The sequence below is a fragment of the Brassica rapa genome, chromosome A01 (assembly GCF_000309985.2).
Source record: "Brassica rapa cultivar Chiifu-401-42 chromosome A01, CAAS_Brap_v3.01, whole genome shotgun sequence".
Taxonomy (NCBI): domain Eukaryota; kingdom Viridiplantae; phylum Streptophyta; class Magnoliopsida; order Brassicales; family Brassicaceae; genus Brassica; species Brassica rapa.
In genome coordinates, this window is record NC_024795.2 from 12,427,252 (window position 1) to 12,453,040 (window position 25,789).

Sequence of the window (25,789 nt, forward strand, 5' to 3'; positions counted from 1 at the left end):
TGGTTTCTATTGCTTAAAAAAATGAAATTTTAATAAACAAAAAATTATTTTGGGATTTCAACAATCGATGCTGACAAATAACTTTTGAAAAAAAACTTCATAAATAAGGTTTTCATATTTTTCTTTTAAAAATAAATAAATATTAATATGATTTAATGCTATTTTATTAAATAACAAAAAATAAAGCAAAAATTAATATATTGAAGGGGCATATTTTTTAAGTCTATAGGCACCTGGTAAGTCCGGACCGGCACTGAGTAGGAGTATGCTATAAAAGCAGTATATAGAAGTAGTATATAAAAGCAGTATGCTGCAAAAACTATATGCTTTTGCTAAACTGTTTAATAAGATGATTGGTATAACAGTATGAATATGCTATTTTAAATTATTAAAAAAATTAATCTATAATCTATAATATATTTATTTTAATGAATATATTTCGAATATATATATATATATATATATATATATTAACATATAAAATTAAAAGATATAAAATTAATTTATTTTATTTAATAATCTAAAAATTATGCTTATATCGAAAAATATTATTTTAAATAAATTTTATAATTAAAATATCTATTTAAAATTAATATTTCATATTTATAATATAATTTAATTCATATAATTTAATTATATTTTTAATGTGAAATACTATTTTTTAAAGTATTTTTATTGTAAATTAATTTCAGAAATCAATTTTTTATTTCCTGGATATAAAAATAATTTTATGATATTATTAAATAAAATAAATGATGTAATTATATATTTTTCTTAATTTGATAAATTATATATGCAAATGCTTTTCTAAAAGCTTCATATAAGAGCATTGGTCAGAGAGCATTTGGAAAGCATTAACATTTAGTTAATGCTTTTCTAAATGATTTTCTAACAATTATTGATTGGATCATGTAGAGTATAATGCTAATCCTCTACTAATCAATGCATAAGTATCATAGACTAGAGGTGTGATGTGGAAGTCCGTTTAATTAAATAACATTGCATTCTATTTTAGACAATTATCTCAAATAGAAAAATGATCAAAATAACTTTTTTTTTGTTTTGAAAATTTTAATTTTAAATTTTTATTTTTAAAATTTGAAATCCTATTCTCAAAATGCAATCGCCTTAACTAAATCTAAGTTTAAATTAGTTAACCGTAGAGTATAAATATTTTTTTACTCTTTAACAAAATTAAATTTGTTTTTAATCCAAAAAGTAGGTCTCATAGATGGATTTTCTCAAATATTAAGGATATATAAAAGCTAGCCGTTATGACTCGTAACAACTATATGGTGAATTCTAACTCTCAGAGATTTGAGTTTTTTGGCTTAAGTTATCAAAACACACATGGACATTTGGACAAGTCTCTAAAACCACAGAATAGTTATTAGTTTTATATGTATTGAATTAATCTTGCAAAATGTTCGTGACTTACATTTCGAGACTTACATTTTTACCAAAAAAAAAAAAATGTTCGAGATTGGCATGCCATCCCCTGGAATATATGCATGGAATCCGAGATAACAAAAATATCAATATGTTTTAATGGTCACGTGTATTGCAGTATATGGGTTACCAGTGTACCACCGACACAGCAAGTTACGAGGTACATGCATGGCTCTGCTTGTCTAGAACAGTGGACGTATCGTGTGTCTTTCAAGATTCGCTTTGAATAACATAAAAGTTTAGTTAATTAGCTTAGAGGCTAAGATATATTCTCCTTTTCTTATCAAAGATATATTATCTCTTTCTTTTTGGATAACCATATTGTCTTCCTTTCTTTTTGGTCGGTTTTGGATGTCGATATATCTAAATGTTTGTTCTTTTTTCATGGAATTAATACAACAATATAGTTTATTTATCACTGATTTGGCTGAATAAAGGGACTAGTTTTACTTTACCACATGTAGAATGGTACCGTCTCAAGGAAAAGAATGGAACCAATGGTAAGCAAAGAAACAAAAGAAAATATGAAAGAGGGCGTTCCAGAAGCAGATAATCTCTTAAGTAACGAAGATAAAACAAAAGAAGAAGAAGAGGAGGAGGGAGGTAATGGTGGGATTTTGAACAATCTGATATCCAACTTGATGGGTGCAACAACAACAGCAGTAGATGAAAAATCTGGTGAAAATACTCAGAAATCTGAATGTGAAGATGAAGATGAGAAGAAGAAAGAGGGTTCAGGAGCTGGAATCTTAGAAAAGATCATTTTTCATCTGCCAGGTACGCTTTTGTTCAAAAACGGGCTTACACAGTTTAAGCTATTGTACTAAAATTTGTGAGACGTCTCAGTTTTAGTAGTATAGTAGTGTTGTCTCCCGTGCTTCGCACGGATTAGTTTTATTGTGATCATCACAAAACCCTAATTATATATAACTAATGTTTATATTAGTCACATATTTTAAAATCTCGATAGCACATTTGGTACATGGATTTAAAAGTAATTCAAATAAAGCAGCACTAAACAGTTTCTTTGATTTTATTTTGAGAAATTAATACATTATGTATGTTTGAAAGCTTGTTTTATAAATATAAGATACGCATAAAAATATGGTATAGAATATCATATTTGATACATTGACTTTTTTGTAAATAATACTTCTTAAAAATATAAATCTCTTCACTGTTACCATAATAAACATAAAATATGAATTTATTGACGAAAATAAACTCAAATGAAACAATGAAATTATGATAATTAAAATTTAATTGAACATATTTTGATATCTGAAATTGAAAATAAAGATTAAATCCTAATATAACAATTAAAGACTCAATGAAAATTAATTATGTCAAAATAGAAACTAATCACTCTCTTTTCCCTAATTCCTTTTTTATCAATTATATTTCATTAAAGCTTGAATACCATCTCTTTTTAATATAAAACACCTGGACAAAGTTGAGCTTCATCTAGTTAAACAGATTTTTAGATATCATAATTTTAAAATGTAAATATGTTTACTTTTCTCTACATAGTTTTTGATAATGAGAATGACTTCATGCTTTTGATAGTAATACTCTGTGAAACAAAGCTATGATCTTCCACATCCCTTATATATTAATTGAGAAACATTACAACCATTAAGTGTAGCCACGTGTCATCATCAGAATGAAATTCAGATTCCTTAGAAAATATGTTGGTCCAATTAAGTATATATTATACTTTTCATTAAACTAATCATGTGTACAATTACTATTTTATTTTCTTTCCTTAAATAAAAGTTACAGAATATGACTAATATATATATATGACAATTAATGATTCTAATAATAAAGATTTGATAAAAATTCATATCTCATCCATCGTTTTTGTTTAATTTTATATTACTAAAATAATTAAAACAATCAAATTAGCTATAAAGTTAAAATATAGATTTTTTTCGTATATGTTATATTTTGAAATTTTAAAAAGACAAAATTACTAAAACTGTTAAAATTATTATGTTAAAAATCAATGATCAATGGTTTAACGTTCCTTATATATTAATAGATAAACATTTAAAAAATTTAGAACATGTAGTTTGTACCAATTAAAAAAGTGTCATGCTGAGTTTTCACGTAATTGGAATGTTAATTTGTTTACGTGACGGCTTGAAAATCAATTGAGAATTTTGTTAGTCTAAAATTAAATTGTTAGAGAATGATATATTATATAGTATGTTCATTATGGACTATTCATTTATTAAATTGAAATTTATTATATATTATTTCCTTAAATAAAACCTATGATTATGATATATATATATATATAGTAATGAATGATTTTAAATAATGAAGATTTGCTAATAATATGTATATTTTCTATCATTTTGTTTAATTCTTTATTATTAAAAATAAATTACACAATTACATTAATCATATATTAAAAATTAGATTTTTTTTTTGTATATGTTGTATTTTGAATTTTTCAAAACGAGTATAAATGACTAAACTGTTAAAATTCTAACATAAAATTTTGTGATCAATGTTTAAATTTTTTCTATAATAAGATACAATGATAATAAAATCATATAAATAAATAATTTTATTTTAATAGTGTTTATGCTAATATATATTTACTTCATATCGTTTACATTTAATTATATATCATATACGATAGATAAGATTGATTGTTTTGATTTATTTATCCTAAAATGATGGGGAATAAACAAGAGTGGCCATTTGATTTATATGTGCAAGCCAATTTATTACATAATAGTAACTGATTTCTTAGTTATTTAATATATAGTTATTATTTTATTATTTCATATAGAACTCGAATATAGAACTTGAAGACTCAAATAAGAATTGCTCTCTTATTATAACTTGTGAAACTCTCTCAAAACACAAGCTCTCAAATCTCTAATCTTCTTAAGTGATATCACAACTCAATATCTACTTATATAGAGATTATATTTTCCTAATCCTAATAGATAAACATATCTTTAGATAACTCCTAAACTTATTATGTTTTCTATTTCCATGGCTCGGTAGGATTAGGTCTCCTTACTTCTCTCTCAAGCTTCTTTATCCTTCAAGCTTATTCCAACATTTCATAATATGCAGAAAAAAATAAAATAAGTAATAAATATAAAATATTTATTCTGCACAAGACTCAGATCTTAACCTAAGCATGTATCTCTTTAATAATTTTAAATCATAATCATTTCTAAATAAGAAATGATAATAAACTCAAAAATCAATATTTATATCAAGCAATAACCAAAATGACACAAAAATGAGAAAAATATCGAAGATAGATATAATTGACACGTGAACGTAAACCTCTCATAACCATAATTAACTTTTAAATTGCTGAATCATGATATAAAACCGAGCTGACATAGTTTCATTGTAACCAAATAGTAGGCATGAGATTCTCGAGCCTAAACGTTAGGTTTTTATGCGATAAATAATTTTTGACTTAAAATATTTTTAAAAATGGGATCAGTTCATAAGTAAACAAATTATGTAATTAACAAAAAAATTTAAAAAATTGTTTAAGGGTCAAAAATATTAATTCGATCAATAATATAAATTTTATTTTTCATATGATATTTCTTAAATAATTTTCATATAAATTTACCCTGCACAAGGTGCAGGTCTTATCATGAAACATTAAGCTGAAAAAGAAGTGTATATTTTCAACTTGAATCATGTAGAAGGAATTGTGAAAAAGTAATTTCAGCAAAAAGAAGAATGAACGTTTAAAAGATTTCTGCCACACTCAAACCAAACTAAAACAACAAAGAAGATGAAACAATCGAAAGAAAAAAGAGAAGCAATAAAAAGGAAAACAAAAACAGTTTATTATATGTTATATATAGGAGATAGAGCAGTTAGACATAGGGTGTTAGATTTTTTTTTTCCTTTTTGAACGTGTAACCGTCGAAGTAGTTTCTTTAGAGAAAATATGATCTTTGCCAGTTACATGAATATCTGAAATGAAAAAAGTCTGATAATTTGTTTTTGATTTTTAACAATTACACATGTAAAAATTTTGTTGGTCATGTGACTTGTGTTTTAGTATATAAGAGATATGTTTGTTAAACAATTTAGATATCTAAACTGTTTGATTTGTGGAAAGTAATCACCATTTTGTCTCTTTGTTCCCATAATTAGTTAGATAGATGCTTCCATGAAATACAGATTTTTTATTTGTTATCAGAGGAATTCTAATCTTTAAACTCATAGTCGTCCACAGATTTGAAATCATTTTTTAGATATTCCTGATTTAAAGAATAATCCTTAATACTAAAAAAAAAATGATTTGAATCTGGAGTATAAAAGAAACCAACCCCTTCCACCAACACCTTGATTGAAGTCCGGATATCTAAAGCCAAATCTTTCTAAGAGCATCTCCAAAAAACACTCTATAACTTCAAATTTGAAGTTTTTTGCTCTCCAAAAAGGAACTTCAAAACTTCAAATTTGAAATTTTGAAGAGTGAAACTCTATATTTGAAGTTTCACTATTCAAAACTTCAAATTTGAAGTTTCATATTTTTATTTACATTTTGGTTCTTACAATCACACATCACATTTATGATTCATAAATATTTTATTGTTTACTATTTTAATCCTTAAAAAATTATATCTCATATATATTTTAATTTTTGTTTACAGATTTTAAATTTTACACATAAAATTAAATATAACTTTAAAATATTTTAAATTAGATTTAGACAACAATAATATACAAAAGAAACTTAACAAATTTTTTTTTTAATTACATGAAAACATAACTATTACACAAATTTAAATATTATAACAATACTAATAGTCATGTAAGTTTGATCCGGAACCTTTAAAATTTTTAAATATTGTCTAATTTTTTTTGTGTAACTGAAGATGGTTGTTGTTGTTGTTTTTGATGCCTTTTTGTACAATTCTTTATTGTTTATATCGAATATATTCACGAGTATTAATATCATCAAAAATAAATTAGTCTTTTAGCAATATTTTATGTTTCTCTTTTACTTTCTTGTTCCGATCTTATGTATTTACAAGTATCAATATCATCCAAATTCAACAACTTTTAGCTCGTAATCTACAAAGTAAAAATGAGGAGAGCCTTCGAAATGCACTAATAGATCGTATATGCATTACGAAAATTATTTTATGGAATAATATGGTATTTTGTTTGAAGTTTAATATTAATTAAGTTATTCTTATTAAATTTTGATAGAATATTTTATTAATTAATATTGTTGTAATATGTTTATATGTGTGTTAGTTATTTACAAAAGTTTTATGAATTCAAATTAGTTATGACTGATATAAAGTCCATATTATAAAATACAAATAGTTTTGAAGTTGAGTTTGAAGTTTTGCTTTTGGAGAAGAACACCTTTAAACTTCAAATATAGAGTTTTGGAAGCTTCAAAATATAATTCCTTTTTGGAAATGCTCTAAAATAACTTGTTTTGGGGTTTGTAAAGCATTTAAGTAGACAATTGTTAATTAGTTTTAAATTTTTAACTATTTTTTTTGTAAATGCAGAAGATGCAGTTCCAACGACAGAGGAAGCATCCATTCTGATCCACTCTGTGATTGACTGAAGAAGACTTAAACCACAAATCATTTTCATCGTTGTTGTTGTTGTTTATGTGACTTGTGATCTTGTTATTTCTTTTCACAAAACTCTTTGTTTTCCTATCGGAATCTTTTCAAGGCTAACGTTGAAGCCATCATGGTTTTTTCTATTTTCTTAGCTCATATTTTAAAAAAATAAAAAAGTCTGTAGTTAGATATGTTTATGTTCTTGATGCCTTTTCTCACGAACACAACAATACACCTAAGGGCATCTCCAACTCTACTTTGTTTTTCACTCTAAAATAGAATTTTAGAGTAAAAATGTTTCAATTGTACTATATTAAACAGGTTTACTCCAAATATAGAATAAATTTTTTTTTTTGTTCATCACTCTATTTTCTAGAGTAAAAAATAGAGTAAGCTATTAGAAATGATCTACCTAAATACCTACGGTTTAACATCTTCGAGGTTGCAGCTCTAGAAATTCATAGATAAATATAAAAAATCTACCCAAGGAAAGGGGTTAGACTATGAATCACTGGATAACAGATTCGATAGATTTCGCATACAATGAAAGAGGAAACATATGGTTCTTTAGTTACAAAAAAAAAACATATTGTTTTGACCATTTGGACAAGAAGCTTACAACGAAAACAAAACGAGTTCTTCAACTATTAAACAAATTATGTTATACATTTCCCATTCAATAGTTATGTTCAATAATTTTTGAGAATAATTTTTCTATTTAGTAAAACTTGAGTTAATGAAATGGGTAAGCAAAAATTAAGTATTACTATGTTCTATAAAAAAATATAGGTAAATTCATATAACAATTCATTTTGATTCGTTATTATTTATTATGAGAAAACATATGTTCTATAAGTAGTGGTGGAGCCAGAATTTATTTTTATTTGGGTAAAAATTTAAATATTAGTATATTTATAATATTAAATTTATTAATATTTTAATAGTAAAATAAATTCTAAAATATGAGTTTTAAAACCATTGATGAAAAAATACCATTGTAAAATATATTTTATAATTTGTTATTATTTTTTTTATAAAATTAGCAAATGTAAAAAGTGTAAAAATATTATTTTAGTCATTGTATTTTGATTATTTAGTTATATGTTTATCAAACAAACAATATTATACTAAATATGATGAATTGTGTAAAATTATATTAAATTTTTGTTGTAATATAAAAAATGTTAGTATATCACTTCAAAACAATTAACTCTGCAAACAAATAATTTGATAAATTTAATTGCTGCAATCTATTTGAAGAGTAGAATTAAAATTTCATAAGTTTTCTACGTACAAAGCAAAATGTATTAGTCCAAAGTCTTTTAGATACTGTAAAATATCATATTGGCTGTATGTATCACATTCATTAATTAATGTATAAAAATAAAATTATAAAAATAATCTCATTTTTTTACATCTAAAAATAATCTCATTAAACAAAGAAAATTAGTAAATTTACTTGAATACACAAAACTCAGTTAAGAAAAAAGAAAACCGACCAAAGAGAAAATGTACTGGGGGCAAGTAAGATTTTTGATATGGGAGCAAAAACTATTTTACTCTATAATATGTATTAAATTAAAAAAAAATATTGGGGGGCAAACTGCCTCCCCTCTCAACGTACGTGCCAAACGTTGAATAGATTTTTCTAATTAGTGATAAATGTATTGTTCCTAACTCTTTATATATTAGTTAATATCTCACTAAAACGATGTGGGATACTTTATTTCTAATACATACTATATCAACATGGTTAAAAGCTTTTGTATCATATTCAATAAGAAATTAAACTTGAGGTTGATACTTTTCATTCATACATAGCAAAAGCCTGAACCTTTTTCTCTCGTAAGAGTAGCAAATTTATGAAGCATTAAGCTTCTTTAGTTTCAGTGGATTTTTGTTGCCTAATTGCACAAAAATTTAGTGGTTCATTCATCTTAATCTCTACCTATCTGTAAATTTAGTGTGACGTAGGAAAAATATATTTGTAGATTCTTCGAGATATGATCATGTGGTTAGATTGATGTTTTGATACTTGCCACCCAAGTGTCACGTCCCAACTTTTGAAGAAATAATGGGCCGAGACCGAGAGGTTTCAGACCGACCATACTTAATATTTTTCTTAAGTGTTAAGCTTGTAAAATATCTAAGTAAGGATAATATAAAATAATGATGGAAGTGTGTAGAATATTTTAGAATAAAGTAGCTTAAGGGTGAAGTACTTCATAGGAAGGAAAAGATCTGAGCCGTTAGATCGGTTTGATCTCCACCATCCGCTGAGGAGGTGATTGTATATAAATAGGGGGTGAAGCCTCATCCGTAAAATCATTCACCACGTTATAAAATAAATACTTCCAAAAGCTCTGACTTCTCCCTAATAATTTTTCGCTAAAATCAGGTTTTCTTATCCGTAGAATACACTTTCTACACTGCGTAGAACCAAAACAGAAATCCCATTAGAAGATTCTATTTCATGTAGCCGTTTGAGTAGTGTATAGATTTTGCATTCTTAGAATGTTAGAATACTTCATAAAAGTAGAAACTGCATTCGTAGAAAAAGTAAATAACTTTACAATTAGTAGAATTCGTATTTCTCATATTTGAAAGTTTAATTAAAAGTTGATTGCTTGTTCTAAAAAATTAGATGAACTTGTTTAGTCTGGAATTTAATTTCTACTAACCCATTTTCCGTAGAAGACACAATATAGTTTTAGTAGAACATATTTAAAATTTCAATTTATCAAGTTTTTCAAAAAAAAAAAAACCAGTTTGTGTATATGAGTGTTTTATCAATTTTTTGTATTTTTTATAATTTTTTGATTTATTTCATTAATTTTTAGAAATAGAAAGGGTAAAAAGGAAAAAAAAATGGACAAAATTGTTTTTATAGCAAAGAGAAAACCATGCTGTTTTTTGTTCCGATTTGACAATTTTCTCCAAAAAGTTTAACCTCTAATTGTCAACTCACGTTTTGACAAAAAGTTAATATAGTTTTGATTTCGTAGAATTTAGAGAAATTTCATTATCAAAAGAAAATTTATTTTCTGTTTGAAAAACAAAAAAATGTTGTCGATGGGTATGAAAAAAAGGATTATGAATGTATATATCTCATTGTGGGAAGTCAAAGATTTGCTTCTTTATAATATCCTCCATTTTTAGCCAAAATCTTTTTACATATATTCTATGTTGTAGTCAAATAAAAATATAAAGAAAATCTCAAATTCCATTTCAGTCTTTTCATTCTTGTGTTTTTAGCCAAAATCCTTTTATAATATTATCTAAAGAAACTCTTGTGTTTTTTATTCAAGATGGAAGGAGAATCCTCTAATGGCCCTCTCATGCTTGGTGGAGTTTCTGAAGTGGCCTCGACATCTGGTCAACTTGGTGATGGTGCTGACAAGGATGAAAGATACGCTTTAAATATACAAGATGCAGAGAGTATGAAATCTAGGCAACGACCAAGAAGAAGAAAGAGGAGCTCAAGTTTGAAAATAGTAGAAGTTGAGCTCATCTTTCTTCTTGGCTGTTGCATAGATTTCATACTCTCTGCATCTTGAATCTTTCGTCCTTCTCAACATCATCACCAAGTTGATCAGATGTCGAGGCCACTTCAGAAACTCCACCAAGCTTGAGAGGATCATTAGATGGATTTTTCTTCCATTTTTAATAAAAACACACAAGAATTTCTTTAGAATAATATATAAAAAGATTTTGGCTAAAACACACAAGAATGAAAAAAACTGAAATGGAATTTGAGATTTTGTTTATATTTTTATTTGACTACAACGTAGAATATATGTAAAACGATTTTGGCTAAAAATGGAGGGTATTATATAGAAACAAATCTTTGACTTCCCACAAAGAGATATATACATTCATAATCCTTTTTTTGCATACCCAACAGCAACATTTTTTTATTTTTCAAGCGAAAAATAAAATTTCTTTTAAAAATGATTTCTCTAAATTTTACCAAATCAAAACTACATTAACTTTTCGTTAAAACATGAGTTAACAATTTGAGTTTAAATTTTTTACTACATTTTGATCAAATATCTTCAGAGTCTTCCACCAGAAACAAAACTATATTGTATTGCGGATGTATCCTGGAAGTCACCAACTGAAAAGAGTTTGAAAAGGATGGTCCTTAACAAGCAAAGAAGGCATTCTCAAAATTCAAGCACTTAATAAGTGCTACCATGTCACCTTTGGTAGCACAATCAATTGTAACTAGCTGTTCAACAAATAAATCGACTTGGATATATACAAGGTGTGTTTCTAGGTGACTGCGTGGAATTGCTCAAAAATTTGGATCAAATAGCAATAGCTAGAAGCGGAAAGGAAGCAAATATCATGACGCAACACCTGTAATACAAGATATCTTAGCTCTAGCAAGATTGAATAGATTTAGTTTTCATCAAGTACCTAGAAATTTGGTTTAGTATTGTTGATCATCTAGCTAAGAGAGCCAGGTATAAAATTCAAGGATATGTAATAACCTGGTTTTAAGTATAAGCCATTGTAAAGGAATGAAATGGTAGCAAAAAAAATAAGACTGGAAAAATATATAGCATAACTAGTGGCGGAGCCAAAATTTATTTTTATTAGGGGTCAAAATTTAAATATTGTTAAATTTATTAATATTTTCATAGTAATATAAATTTTAAAATATGAGATTTAAAATCAATGATGAAAAAATACCATTGTAAAATATAAATTATAATTTGCTATTATTTTCTATAAAATTAACAAAATGTAAAAAGTATAAAATATTATTTTAGTCATTGTATTTTGATTATTTAGTTATATGTTTATCAAACAAACAATATTATACTAAATATGATGAATTGTGTAAAAATATTTTAAATTTTTGATGTAATATAAAAAAATGTTAGTATATCACTTCAAAACAATTAATTCTGCAAAAACAAAATTATAAATTTAATTGCTGCAATCTATTTGAAGTTTAGAATTAAAATTTTATAAGCTTTCTACGTAAAAAATGAAATGTATTAGTACAAGTCTTTAAGATACCGTAAAATATCATATGGGTCCGTATGTATCACATTTATTAATTAGTGTATAAAGTAAAATTATACAAATGATCTCTTTTTTTTTTTGACATCGAAAAATAATCTCATTAAACAAAGAAAATTAGTAAATTTACTTGAATACACAAAACTCATTTAAGAAAAAAGAAAACCGACCAAAGAGAAAATGTACTGGGGGCAAGTAAGATTTTTGATATGGGAGCAAAAACTATTTTACTCTATAATATGTATTAAATTAAAAAAAAAATTGGGGGGCAAACTGCCTCCCCTCTCAACATACGTGCCAAACGTTGAATAGATTTTTCTAATTAGTGATAAATGTATTGTTCCTAACTCTTTATATATTAGTTAATATCTCACTAAAACGATGTGGGATACTTTATTTCTAATACATACTATATCAACATGGTTAAAAGCTTTTGTATCATATTCAATAAGAAATTAAACTTGAGGTTGATACTTTTCATTCATACATAGCAAAAGCCTGAACCTTTTTCTCTCGTAAGAGTAGCAAATTTATGAAGCATTAAGCTTCTTTAGTTTCAGTGGATTTTTGTTGCCTAATTGCACAAAAATTTAGTGGTTCATTCATCTTGATCTCTATTTATCTGTAAATTTAGTGTGACGTAGGAAAAATATATTTGTAGATTCTTCGAGATATGATCATGTGGTTAGATTGATGTTTTGATACTTGCCACCCAAATGTCACGTCCCAACTTTTGAAGAAATAATGGGCCGAGACCGAGAGGTTTCAAACCGACCATACTTAATATTTTTCTTAAGTGTTAAGCTTGTAAAATATCTAAGTAAGGATAATATAAAATAATGATGGAAGTGTGTAGAATATTTTAGAATAAAGTAGCTTAAGGGTGAAGTACTTCATAGGAAGGAAAAGATCTGAGCCGTTAGATCGGTTTGATCTCCACCATCCGCTGAGGAGGTGATTTTATATAAATAGGGGGTGAAGCCTCATCCGTAAAATCATTCACCATGTTATAAAACAAATACTTCCAAAAGCTCTGACTTCTCCCTAATAATTTTTGCTAAAATAAGGTTTTCTTATCCGTAGAATACACTTTCTACACTGCATAGAACCAAAACAGAAATCCCATTAGAAGATTCTATTTCATGTAGCCGTTTGAGTAGTGTATAGATTTTGTATTCTTAGAATGTTAGAATACTTCATAAAAGTAGAAACTGCATTCGTAGAAAAAGTAAAAAATTTTACAATTAGTAGAATTCGTATTTCTCATATTTGAAAGTTTAATTAAAAATTGATTGCTTGTTCTAAAAAAATTAGATGAACTTGTTTAGTCTGGAATTTAATTTCTACTAACCCATTTTCCGTAGAAGACACAATATACTTTTAGTAGAACATATTTAAAATTTCAATTTACCAAGTTTTTCAAAAAAAAAAACCAGTTTGTGTATATGAGTGTTTTATCAATTTTTTGTATTTTTTATAATTTTTAATTTATTTCATTATTTTTTAGAAATAGAAAAGATAAAAAGGAAAAAAAATGGACAAAATTGTTTTTATAGCAAAGAGAAAACCATGCTGTTTTTTGTTCCGATTTGACAATTTTCTCCAAAAAGTTTAACCTCTAATTGTCAACTCACGTTTTGACAAAAAGTTAATATAGTTTTGATTTCGTAGAATTTAGAGAAATTTCATTATCAAAAGAAAATTTATTTTCTGTTTGAAAAACAAAAAAATGTTGTCGATGGGTATGAAAAAAAGGATTATGAATGTATATATCTCATTGTGGGAAGTCAAAGATTTGCTTCTTTATAATATCCTCCATTTTTAGCCAAAATCTTTTTATATATATTCTATGTTGTAGTCAAATAAAAATATAAAGAAAATCTCAAATTCCATTTCAGTCTTTTCATTCTTGTGTTTTTAGCCAAAATCCTTTTATAATATTATCTAAAGAAACTCTTGTGTTTTTTATTCAAGATGGAAGGAGAATCCTCTAATGGCCCTCTCATGCTTGGTGGAGTTTCTGAAGTGGCCTCGACATCTGGTCAACTTGGTGATGGTGCTGACAAGGATGAAAGATACGCTTTAAATATACAAGATGCAGAGAGTATGAAATCTAGGCAACGGCCAAGAAGAAGAAAGAGGAGCTCAAGTTTGAAAATAGTAGAAGTTGAGCTCATCTTTCTTCTTGGCTGTTGCATAGATTTCATACTCTCTGCATCTTGAATCTTTCGTCCTTCTCAACATCATCACCAAGTTGATCAGATGTCGAGGCCACTTCAGAAACTCCACCAAGCTTGAGAGGATCATTAGATGGATTCTTCTTCCATTTTTAATAAAAACACACAAGAATTTCTTTAGAATAATATATAAAAAGATTTTGGCTAAAACACACAAGAATGAAAAAAACTGAAATGGAATTTGAGATTTTGTTTATATTTTTATTTGACTACAACGTAGAATATATGTAAAAAGATTTTGGCTAAAAATGGAGGGTATTATATAGAAACAAATCTTTGACTTCCCACAAAGAGATATATACATTCATCATCCTTTTTTTGCATACCCAACAGCAACATTTTTTTTATTTTTCAAGCGAAAAATAAAATTTCATTTAAAAATGATTTCTCTAAATTTTACCAAATCAAAACTACATTAACTTTTCGTTAAAACATGAGTTAACAATTTGAGGTTAAAATTTTTACTACATTTTGATCAAATATCTTCAGAGTCTTCCACCAGAAACAAAACTATATTGTATTGCGGATGTATCCTGGAAGTCACCAACTGAAAAGAGTTTGAAAAGGATGGTCCTTAACAAGCAAAGAAGGCATTCTCAAAATTCAAGCACTTAATAAGTGCTACCATGTCACCTTTGGTAGCACAATCAATTGTAACTAGCTGTTCAACAAATAAATCGACTTGGATATATACAAGTTGTGTTTCTAGGTGACTGCGTGGAATTGCTCAAAAATTTGGATCAAATAGCAATAGCTAGAAGCGGAAAGGAAGCAAATATCATGACGCAACACCTGTAATACAAGATATCTTAGCTCTTGCAGGATTGAATAGATTTAGTTTTCATCAAGTACCTAGAAATTTGGTTCAGTATTGTTGATCATCTAGCTAAGAGAGCCAGGTATAAAATTCAAGGATATGTAATAACCTGGTTTTAAATATAAGCCATTGTAAAGGAATGAAATGGTAGCAAAAAAAATACGACTGGGAAAATATATAGCATAACTAGTGGCGGAGCCAAAATTTATTTTTATTGGGGTCAAAATTTAAATATTGTTAAATTTATTAATATTTTCATAGTAATATAAATTTTAAAATATGAGATTTAAAATCAATGATGAAAAAATACCATTGTAAAATATAAATTATAATTTGCTATTATTTTCTATAAAATTAACAAAATGTAAAAAGTATAAAAAATATTATTTTAGTCATTGTATTTTGATTATTTAGTTATATGTTTATCAAACAAACAATATTATACTAAATATGATGAATTGTGTAAAAATATTTTAACTTTTTAATGTAATATAAAAAAATGTTAGTATATCACTTCAAAACAATTAATTCTGCAAAAACAAAATTATAAATTTAATTGCTGCAATCTATTTGAAGTTTAGAATTAAAATTTTATAAGCTTTCTACGTAAAAAATGAAATGTATTAGTACAAGTCTTTAAGATACCGTAAAATATCATATGGGTCCGTATGTATCACATTTATTAATTAGTGTATAAATTAAAATTATACAAATGATCTCTTTTTTTTTGACATCGAAAAATAATCTCATTAAACAAAGAAAATTAGTAAATTTACTTGAATACACAAAACTCATTTAAGAAAAAAGAAAACCGACCAAAGAGAAAATGTACTGGGGGCAAGTAAGATTTTTGATATGGGAGCAAAAACTATTTTACTCTATAATATGTATTAAATTAAAAAAAAATATTGGGGGGCAAACTGCCTCCCCTCTCAACGTACGTGCCAAACGTTGAATAGATTTTTCTAATTAGTGATAAATGTATTGTTTCTAACTCTTTATATATTAGTTAATATCTCACGAAAACAATGTGGGATACTTTATTTCTAATACATACTATATCAACATGGTTAAAAGCTTTTGTATCATATTCAATAAGAAATTAAACTTGAGGTTGATACTTTTCATTCATACATAGCAAAAGCCTGAACCTTTTTCACTCGTAAGAGTAGCAAATTTATGAAGCATTAAGCTTCTTTAGTTTCAGTGGATTTTTGTTGCCTAATTGCACAAAAATTTAGTGGTTCATTCATCTTAATCTCTACTTATCTGTAAATTTAGTGTGACGTAGGAAAAATATATTTGCAGATTCTTCGAGATATGATCATGTGGTTAGATTGATGTTTTGATACTTGCCACCCAAGTGTCACGTCCCAACTTTTGAAGAAATAATGGGCCGAGACCGAGAGGTTTCAAACCGACCATACTTAATATTTTTCTTAAGTGTTAAGCTTGTAAAATATCTAAGTAAGGATAATATAAAATAATGATGGAAGTGTGTAGAATATTTTAGAATAAAGTAGCTTAAGGGTGAAGTACTTCATAGGAAGGAAAAGATCTGAGCCGTTAGATCGGTTTGATCTCCACCATCCGCTGAGGAGGTGATTTTATATAAATAGGGGGTGAAGCCTCATCCGTAAAATCATTCACCATGTTATAAAACAAATACTTCCAAAAGCTCTGACTTCTCCCTAATAATTTTCGCTAAAATCAGGTTTTCTTATCCGTAGAATACACTTTCTACACTGCATAGAACCAAAACAGAAATCCCATTAGAAGATTCTATTTCATGTAGCCGTTTGAGTAGTGTATAGATTTTGTATTCTTAGAATGTTAGAATACTTCATAAAAGTAGAAACTGCATTCGTAGAAAAAGTAAATAATTTTACAATTAGTAGAATTTGTATTTCTTATATTTGAAAGTTTAATTAAAAGTTGATTGCTTGTTCTAAAAAAATTAGATGAACTTGTTTAGTCTGGAATTTAATTTCTACTAACCCATTTTCCGTAGAAGACACAATATACTTTTAGTAGAACATATTTAAAATTTCAATTTACCAAGTTTTTCAAAAAAAAAAACCAGTTTGTGTATATGAGTGTTTTATCAATTTTTTTATATTTTTTTATAATTTTTTGATTTATTTCATTAATTTTTAGAAATAGAAAGGATAAAAAGGAAAACAAATGGACAAAATTGTTTTTATAGCAAAGAGAAAACCATGCTGTTTTTTTGTTCCGATTTGACAATTTTCTCCAAAAAGTTTAACCTCTAATTGTCAACTCACGTTTTGACAAAAAGTTAATATAGTTTTGACTTCGTAGAATTTAGAGAAATTTCATTATCAAAAGAAAATTTATTTTCTGTTTGAAAAACAAAAAAAATGTTGTCGATGGGTATGAAAAAGAGGATTATGAATGTATATATCTCATTGTGGGAAGTCAAAGATTTGCTTCTTTATAATATCCTCCATTTTTAGCCAAAATCTTTTTACATATATTCTATGTTGTAGTCAAATAAAAATATAAACAAAATCTCAAATTCCATTTCAGTCTTTTCATTCTTGTGTTTTTAGCCAAAATCCTTTTATAATATTATCTAAAGAAACTCTTGTGTTTTTTATTCAAGATGGAAGGAGAATCCTCTAATGGCCCTCTCATGCTTGGTGGAGTTTCTGAAGTGGCCTCGACATCTGGTCAACTTGGTGATGGTGCTGACAAGGATGAAAGATACGCTTTAAATATACAAGATGCAGAGAGTATGAAATCTAGGCAACGGCCAAGAAGAAGAAAGAGGAGCTCAAGTTTGAAAATAGTAGAAGTTGAGCTCATCTTTCTTCTTGGCTGTTGCATAGATTTCATACTCTCTGCATCTTGAATCTTTCGTCCTTCTCAACATCATCACCAAGTTGATCAGATGTCGAGGCCACTTCAGAAACTCCACCACGCTTGAGAGGATCATTAGATGGATTCTTCTTCCATTTTGAATAAAAACACACAAGAATTTCTTTAGAATAATATATAAAAAGATTTTGGCTAAAACACACAAGAATAAAAAAAACTGAAATGGAATTTGAGATTTTGTTTATATTTTTATTTGACTACAACGTAGAATATATGTAAAAAGATTTTGGCTAAAAATGGAGGGTATTATATAGAAACAAATCTTTGACTTCCCACAAAGAGATATATACATTCATAATCCTTTTTTTTCATACCCAACAGCAACATTTTTTTATTTTTCAAGCGGAAAATAAAATTTCTTTTAAAAATGATTTCTCTAAATTCTACCAAATCAAAACTACATTAACTTTTCGTTAAAACATGAGTTAACAATTTAAGGTTAAATTTTTTACTACATTTTGATCAAATATCTTCAGAGTCTTCCACCAGAAACAAAACTATATTGTATTGCGGATGTATCCTGGAAGTCACCAACTGAAAAGAGTTTGAAAAGGATGGTCCTTAACAAGCAAAGAAGGCATTCTCAAAATTCAAGCACTTAATAAGTGCTACCATGTCACCTTTGGTAGCACAATCAATTGTAACTAGCTGTTCAACAAATAAATCGACTTGGATACATACAAGTTGTGTTTCTAGGTGACTGCGTGGAATTGCTCAAAAATTTGGATCAAATAGCAATAGCTAGAAGCGGAAAGGAAGCAAATATCATGACGCAACACCTGTAATACAAGATATCTTAGCTCTAGCAGGATTGAATAGATTTAGTTTTCATCAAGTACCTAGAAATTTGGTTCAGTATTGTTGATCATCTAGCTAAGAGAGCCAGGTATAAAATTCAAGGATATGTAATAACCTGGTTTTAAGTATAAGCCATTGTAAAGAAATGAAATGGTAGCAAAAAAAATACGACTGGGAAAATATATAGCATAACTAGTGGCGGAGCCAAAATTTATTTTTATTGGGGTCAAAATTTAAATATTGTTAAATTTATTAATATTTTCATAGTAATATAAATTTTAAAATATGAGATTTAAAATCAATGATGAAAAAATACCATAGTAAAATATAAAATAAATTTGCTATTATTTTCTATAAAATTAACAAAATGTAAAAAGTATAAAAATATTATTTTAGTCATTGTATTTTGATTATTGAGTTATATGTTTATCAAACAAACAATATTATACTAAATATGATGAATTGTGTAAAAATATTTTAACTTTTTGATGTAATATAAAAAAAATGTTAGTATATCACTTCAAAACAATTAATTCTGCAAAAACAAAATTATAAATTTAATTGCTGCAATCTATTTGAAGTTTAGAATTAAAATTTTATAAGCTTTCTACGTAAAAAATGAAATGTATTAGTACAAGTCTTTAAGATACCGTGAAATATCATATGGGTCCGTATGTATCACATTTATTAATTAGTGTATAAAGTAAAATTATACAAATGATCTCTTTTTTTTTGACATCGAAAAATAATCTCATTAAACAAAGAAAATTAGTAAATTTACTTGAATACACAAAACTCATTTAAGAAAAAAGAAAACCGAACAAAGAGAAAATGTACTGGGGGCAAGTAAGATTTTTGATATGGGAGCAAAAACTATTTTACTCTATAATATGTATTAAATTAAAAAAAAATATTGGGGGGCAAACTGCCTCCCCTCTCAACGTACGTGCCAAACGTTGAATTGATTTTTCTAATTAGTGATAAATGGATTGTTCCTAACTCTTTATATATTAGTTAATATCTCACTAAAATGATGTGGGATACTTTATTTCTAGTACATACTATATCAACATGGTTAAAAGCTTTTGTATCATATTCAATAAGAAATTAAACTTGAGGTTGATACTTTTCATTCATATATAGCAAAAGCCTGAACCTTTTTCTCTCGTAAGAGTAGCAAATTTATGAAGCATTAAGCTTCTTTAGTTTCAGTGGATTTTTGTTGCCTAATTGCACAAAAATTTAGTGGTTTATTCATCTTAATCTCTACTTATCTGTAAATTTAGTGTGACGTAGGAAAAATATATTTGTAGATTCTTCGAGATATGATCATGTGGTTAGATTGATGTTTTGATACTTGCCACCCAAGTGTCACGTCCCAAATTTTGAAGAAATAATGGGCCGAGATCAAGAGGTTTCAAACCGACCATACTTAATATTTTTCTTAAGTGTTAAGCTTGTAAAATATCTAAGTAAGGATAATATAAAATAATGATGGAAGTGTGTAGAATATTTTAGAATAAAGTAGCTTAAAGGTGAAGTACTTCATAGGAAGGAAAAGATCTGAGCCGTTAGATCGGTTTGATCTCCACCATCCGCTGAGGAGGTGATTTTATATAAATAGGGGGTGAAGCCTCATCCGTAAAATCATTCACCATGTTATAAAACAAATACTTCCAAAAGCTCTGACTTCTCCCGAATAATTTTCGCTAAAATCAGGTTTTCTTATCCGTAGAATACACTTTCTACACTGCATAGAACCAAAACAGAAATCCCATTAGAAGATTCTATTTCATGTAGCCGTTTGAGTAGTGTATAGATTTTGCATTCTTAGAATGTTAGAATACTTCATAAAAGTAGAAACTGCATTCATAGAAAAAGTAAATAACTTTACAATTAGTAGAATTCGTATTTCTCATATTCGAAAGTTTAATTAAAAGTTGATTGCTTGTTCTAAAAAAATTAGATGAACTTGTTTAGTCTGGAATTTAATTTCTACTAACCCATTTTCCGTAGAAGACACAATATACTTTTAGTAGAACATAATTAAAATTTCAATTTATCAAGTTTTTCAAAAAAAAAAACAGTTTGTGTATATGAGTGTTTTATCAATTTTTTATATTTTTTTTATAATTTTTTGATTTATTTCATTAATTTTTAGAAATAGAAAGGGTAAAAAGGAAAAAAAATGGACAAAATTGTTTTTATAGCAAAGAGAAAACCATGCTGTTTTTTGTTCCGATTTGACAATTTTCTACAAAAAGTTTAACCTCTAATTGTCAACTCACGTTTTGACAAAAAGTTAATATAGTTTTGACTTCGTAGAATTTAGAGAAATTTCATTATCAAAAGAAAATTTATTTTCTGTTTGAAAAACAAAAAAATGTTGTCGATGGGTATGAAAAAGAGGATTATGAATGTATATATCTCATTGTGGGAAGTCAAAGATTTGCTTCTTTATAATATCCTCCATTTTTAGCCAAAATCTTTTTGCATATATTCTATGTTGTAGTCAAATAAAAATATAAACAAAATCTCAAATTCCATTTCAGTCTTTTCATTCTTGTGTTTTTAGCCAAAATCCTTTTATAATATTATCTAAAGAAATTCTTGTGTTTTTTATTCAAGATGGAAGGAGAATCCTCTAATGGCCCTCTCATGCTTGGTGGAGTTTCTGAAGTGGCCTCGACATCTGGTCAACTTGGTGATGGTGCTGACAAGGATGAAAGATACGCTTTAAATATTCAAGATGCAGAGAGTATGTAATCTAGGCAACGGCCAAGAAGAAGAAAGAGGAGCTCAAGTTTGAAAATAGTAGAAGTTGAGCTCATCTTTCTTCTTGGCTGTTGCATAGATTTCATACTCTCTGCATCTTGAATCTTTCGTCCTTCTCAACATCATCACCAAGTTGATCAGATGTCGAGGCCACTTCAGAAACTCCACCAATCTTGAGAGGATCATTAGATGGATTCTTCTTCCATTTTGAATAAAAACACACAAGAATTTCTTTAGAATAATATATAAAAAGATTTTGGCTAAAACACACAAGAATGAAAAAAACTGAAATGGAATTTGAGATTTTGTTTATATTTTTATTTGACTACAACGTAGAATATATGTAAAAAGATTTTGGCTAAAAATGGAGGGTATTATATAGAAACTAATCTTTGACTTCCCACAAAGAGATATATACATTCATAATCCTTTTTTTTCATACCCAACATCAACATTTTTTTATTTTTCAAGCGGAAAATAAAATTTCTTTTAAAAATGATTTCTCTAAATTCTACCAAATCAAAACTACATTAACTTTTCGTTAAAACATGAGTTAACAATTTGAGGTTAAATTTTTTACTACATTTTGATCAAATATCTTCAGAGTCTTCCACTAGAAACAAAACTATATTGTATTGCGGATGTATCCTGGAAGTCACCAACTGAAAAGAGTTTGAAAAGGATGGTCCTTAACAAGCAAAGAAGGCATTCTCAAAATTCAAGCACTTAATAAGTGCTACCATGTCACCTTTGGTAGCACAATCAATTGTAACTAGTTGTTCAACAAATAAATCGACTTGGATATATACAAGTTGTGTTTCTAGGTGACTGCGTGGAATTGCTCAAAAATTTGGATCAAATAGCAATAGCTAGAAGCGGAAAGGAAGCAAATATCATGACGCAACACCTGTAATACAAGATATCTTAGCTCTAGCAGGATTGAATAGATTTAGTTTTCATCAAGTACCTAGAAATTTGGTTCAGTATTGTTGATCATCTAGCTAAGAGAGCCAGGTATAAAATTCAAGGATATGTAATAACCTGGTTTTAAGTATAAGCCATTGTAAAGGAATGAAATGGTAGCAAAAAAAATACGACTGGGAAAATATATAGCATAACTAGTGGCGGAGCCAAAATTTATTTTTATTGGGGTCAAAATTTAAATATTGTTAAATTTATTAATATTTTCATAGTAATATAAATTTTAAAATATGAGATTTAAAATCAATGATGAAAAAATACCATTGTAAAATATAAATTATAATTTGCTATTATTTTCTATAAAATTAACAAAATGTAAAAAGTATAAAAATATTATTTTAGTCATTGTATTTTGATTATTTAGTTATATGTTTATCAAACAAACAATATTATACTAAATATGATGAATTGTGTAAAAATATTTTAACTTTTTGATGTAATATAAAAAAAATGTTAGTATATCACTTCAAAACAATTAATTCTGCAAAAACAAAATTATAAATTTAATTGCTGCAATCTATTTGAAGTTTAGAATTAAAATTTTATAAGCTTTCTACGTAAAAAATGAAATGTATTATTACAAGTCTTTAAGATACCGTAAAATATCATATGGGTCCGTATGTATCACATTTATTAATTAGTGTATAAAGTAAAATTATACAAATGATCTCTTTTTAAACAAAGAAAATTAGTAAATTTACTTGAATACACAAAACTCATTTAAGAAAAAAGAAAACCGAGAAAAGAGAAAATGTACTGGGGGCAAGTAAGATTTTTGATATGGGAGCAAAAACTATTTTACTCTATAATATGTATTAAATTTAAAAAAATTATTGGGGGGGGGGGGGGGGGGGCAACTGCCTCCCCTCTCAACGTATGTGCCAAACGTTGAATAGATTTTTCTAATTAGTGATTATTCCTAACTCTTTATATATTAGTTAATATCTCACTAAAACGATGTGGGATACTTTATTTCTAATACATACTATATCAACATTGTTCAAAGCTTTTGTATCATATTCAATAAGAAATTAAACTTGAGTTTGATACTTTTTCATTCATACATAGCAAAAGCCTGAACCTTTTTCTCTCGTAAGAGTAGCAAATTTATGAAGCATTAAGCTTCTTTATTTTCAGTGGATTTTTGTTGCCTAATTGCACAAAAATTTAGTGGTTCATTCATCTTAATCTCTACCTATATGTAAATTTAGTGTGACGTAGGAAAAATATATTTGTAGATTCTTCGAGATATGATCATGTGGTTAGATTGATGTTTTGATACTTGCCACCCAAGTGTCACGTCCCAACTTTTGAAGAAATAATGAGCCGAGACCGAGAGGTTTCAAACCGACCATACTTAATATTTTTCTTAAGTGTTAAGCTTGTAAGATATCTAAGTAAGGATAATATAAAATAATGATGGAAGTGTGTAGAATATTTTAGAATAAAGTAGCTTAAGGGTGAAGTACTTCATAGGAAGGAAAAGATCTGAGCCGTTAGATCGGTTCGATCTCCACCATCCGCTGAGGAGGTGATTTTATATAAATAGGGGGTGAAGCCTCATCTGTAAAATCATTCACCACGTTATAAAACAAATACTTACGAAAGCTCTGACTTGTCTCTAAAAGTATTCACATTTTCTCTCTGTAAGTGCTGATCGAGTTTATCCGAAAGGATGACTTAGTAACCACAAGGGTGAAAAGGTACTAAGGCCGTACATCCTGATTGCTGCGATAAATCAGTCCGTGACACATGGCTGCTCAATATTTCCGTTTTAATGTAAGAGAGTAAGATGCACCAAACATTCTAATTGGTGATTAGTTTCATGAGAGGAAAAAAAGAGGAAACTTTGCCAAAACGGAATAAAAAAATATAGTTGTCCATTTGATATATATCCATCGTTAATTATCCTTTGAGTATATTTTTCATAATTTCAAAACTATTAATTGATTAATAAAACTAAACACAATAAACACTATTTAAAGATTTAATTGAATTGTGAAAAGTTTAATGAAAAAAATGTTTGAAAAACGTTAAAATTTAAAAGTTTAATTTTTTTATTAAAAAGTTTATAAATGTTTTAAACTTTTTACAAAAATAATTTTTTTAAAAAGGTTTACGAAGTTTTATTTTTATTTCTGTACAAACGTTTTAGAAGTGTTAAAATTAAAGAAAAATATTTCTTTTTATTAAAAAGTTTAATAAAAAATTAAGAAACGTTTTTAAATAATCTTTTTGATAAAAAGTCTAATAAAATGAAAAAAAATGCATACACGTTTTAGGGAAGTTATAATATTACAATTTTTTTTTTGATATTTATGACAAGATAAATCAACCTATACACGTTTTAGGGAACTTAGAATATTATAAATACTTTTAGAATGTTTTCTTAACTGAAACTTCCATAATTTTCGCCAAAATCAGGTTTTCTTATCCGTAGAATACACTTTCTACACTGCGTAAAACCAAAACAGAAATCCCATTAGAAGATTCTATTTCATGTAGCCATTTGAGTAGTGTATAGATTTTGCATTTTTAGAATGTTAGAATACCTCATAAAAGTAGAAACTGCATTCGTAGAAAAAATAGTTAACTTTACAATTAGTAGAATTCGTATTCCCCATATTTAAAAGTTTAATTAAAAGTAGATTGCTCGTTCTAAAAAAATTAGATGAACATGTTTAGTCTCGAATTCAATTTCTACTAACTCATTTTCCGTAGAAGACAAAATATACTTTTAGTAGAACGTAATTTAAAATTTCAATTTATCAAGTTTAAAAAAAAAAAAATAGTTTGTGTATATGAGTGTTTTATCAATTTTTTGTATTTTGTATAATTTTTTGATTTATTTCATTAATTTTTAGAAATATAAAGGGTAAAAAAGAAAAAAAATGGACAAAATTGTTTTTATAGCAAAGAAGGCATTCTCAAAATTCAAGCACTTAATAAGTGCTACCATGTCACCTTTGGTAGCACAATGAATTGTAACTAGCTGTTCAACAAATAAATCGACTTGGATATAAACAAGTTGTGTTTCTAGGTGACTGCATGGAATTGCTCAAAAATTTGGATCAAATAGCGATAGCTAGAAGCGGAAAGAAAGCAAATATCATGACGCAACACCTGTAATACAAGATATCTTAGCTCTAGCAGGATTGAATAGATTTAGTTTTCATCAAGTACCTAGAAATTTGGTTCAGTAT

General features: G+C 27.1%; 1 protein-coding gene across 1 annotated transcript; it reads left to right on the forward strand.

The window, feature by feature from the left end:
• The first annotated feature begins 646 nt into the window (after positions 1-646).
• Positions 647-25,150, forward strand: LOC103848644. The gene is made up of 2 exons (XM_009125514.3): positions 647-2,226; positions 6,984-25,150. Exons 1-2 carry the CDS (start codon positions 1,938-1,940, stop codon positions 7,040-7,042), a joined length of 348 nt encoding a protein of 115 aa, XP_009123762.1. The 5' UTR covers positions 647-1,937; the 3' UTR covers positions 7,043-25,150.
• Positions 25,151-25,789: the final 639 nt, after the last annotated feature.

Bases quoted from the DNA above. Each gene is read 5' to 3' on its own strand.
- LOC103848644 (XM_009125514.3), top strand. From the start codon at position 1,938: ATGGAACCAATGGTAAGCAAAGAAACAAAAGAAAATATGAAAGAGGGC. The intron at 2,227-6,983 runs GTACGCTTTTGT...TTGTAAATGCAG, and splicing joins GATCATTTTTCATCTGCCAG to AAGATGCAGTTCCAACGACA.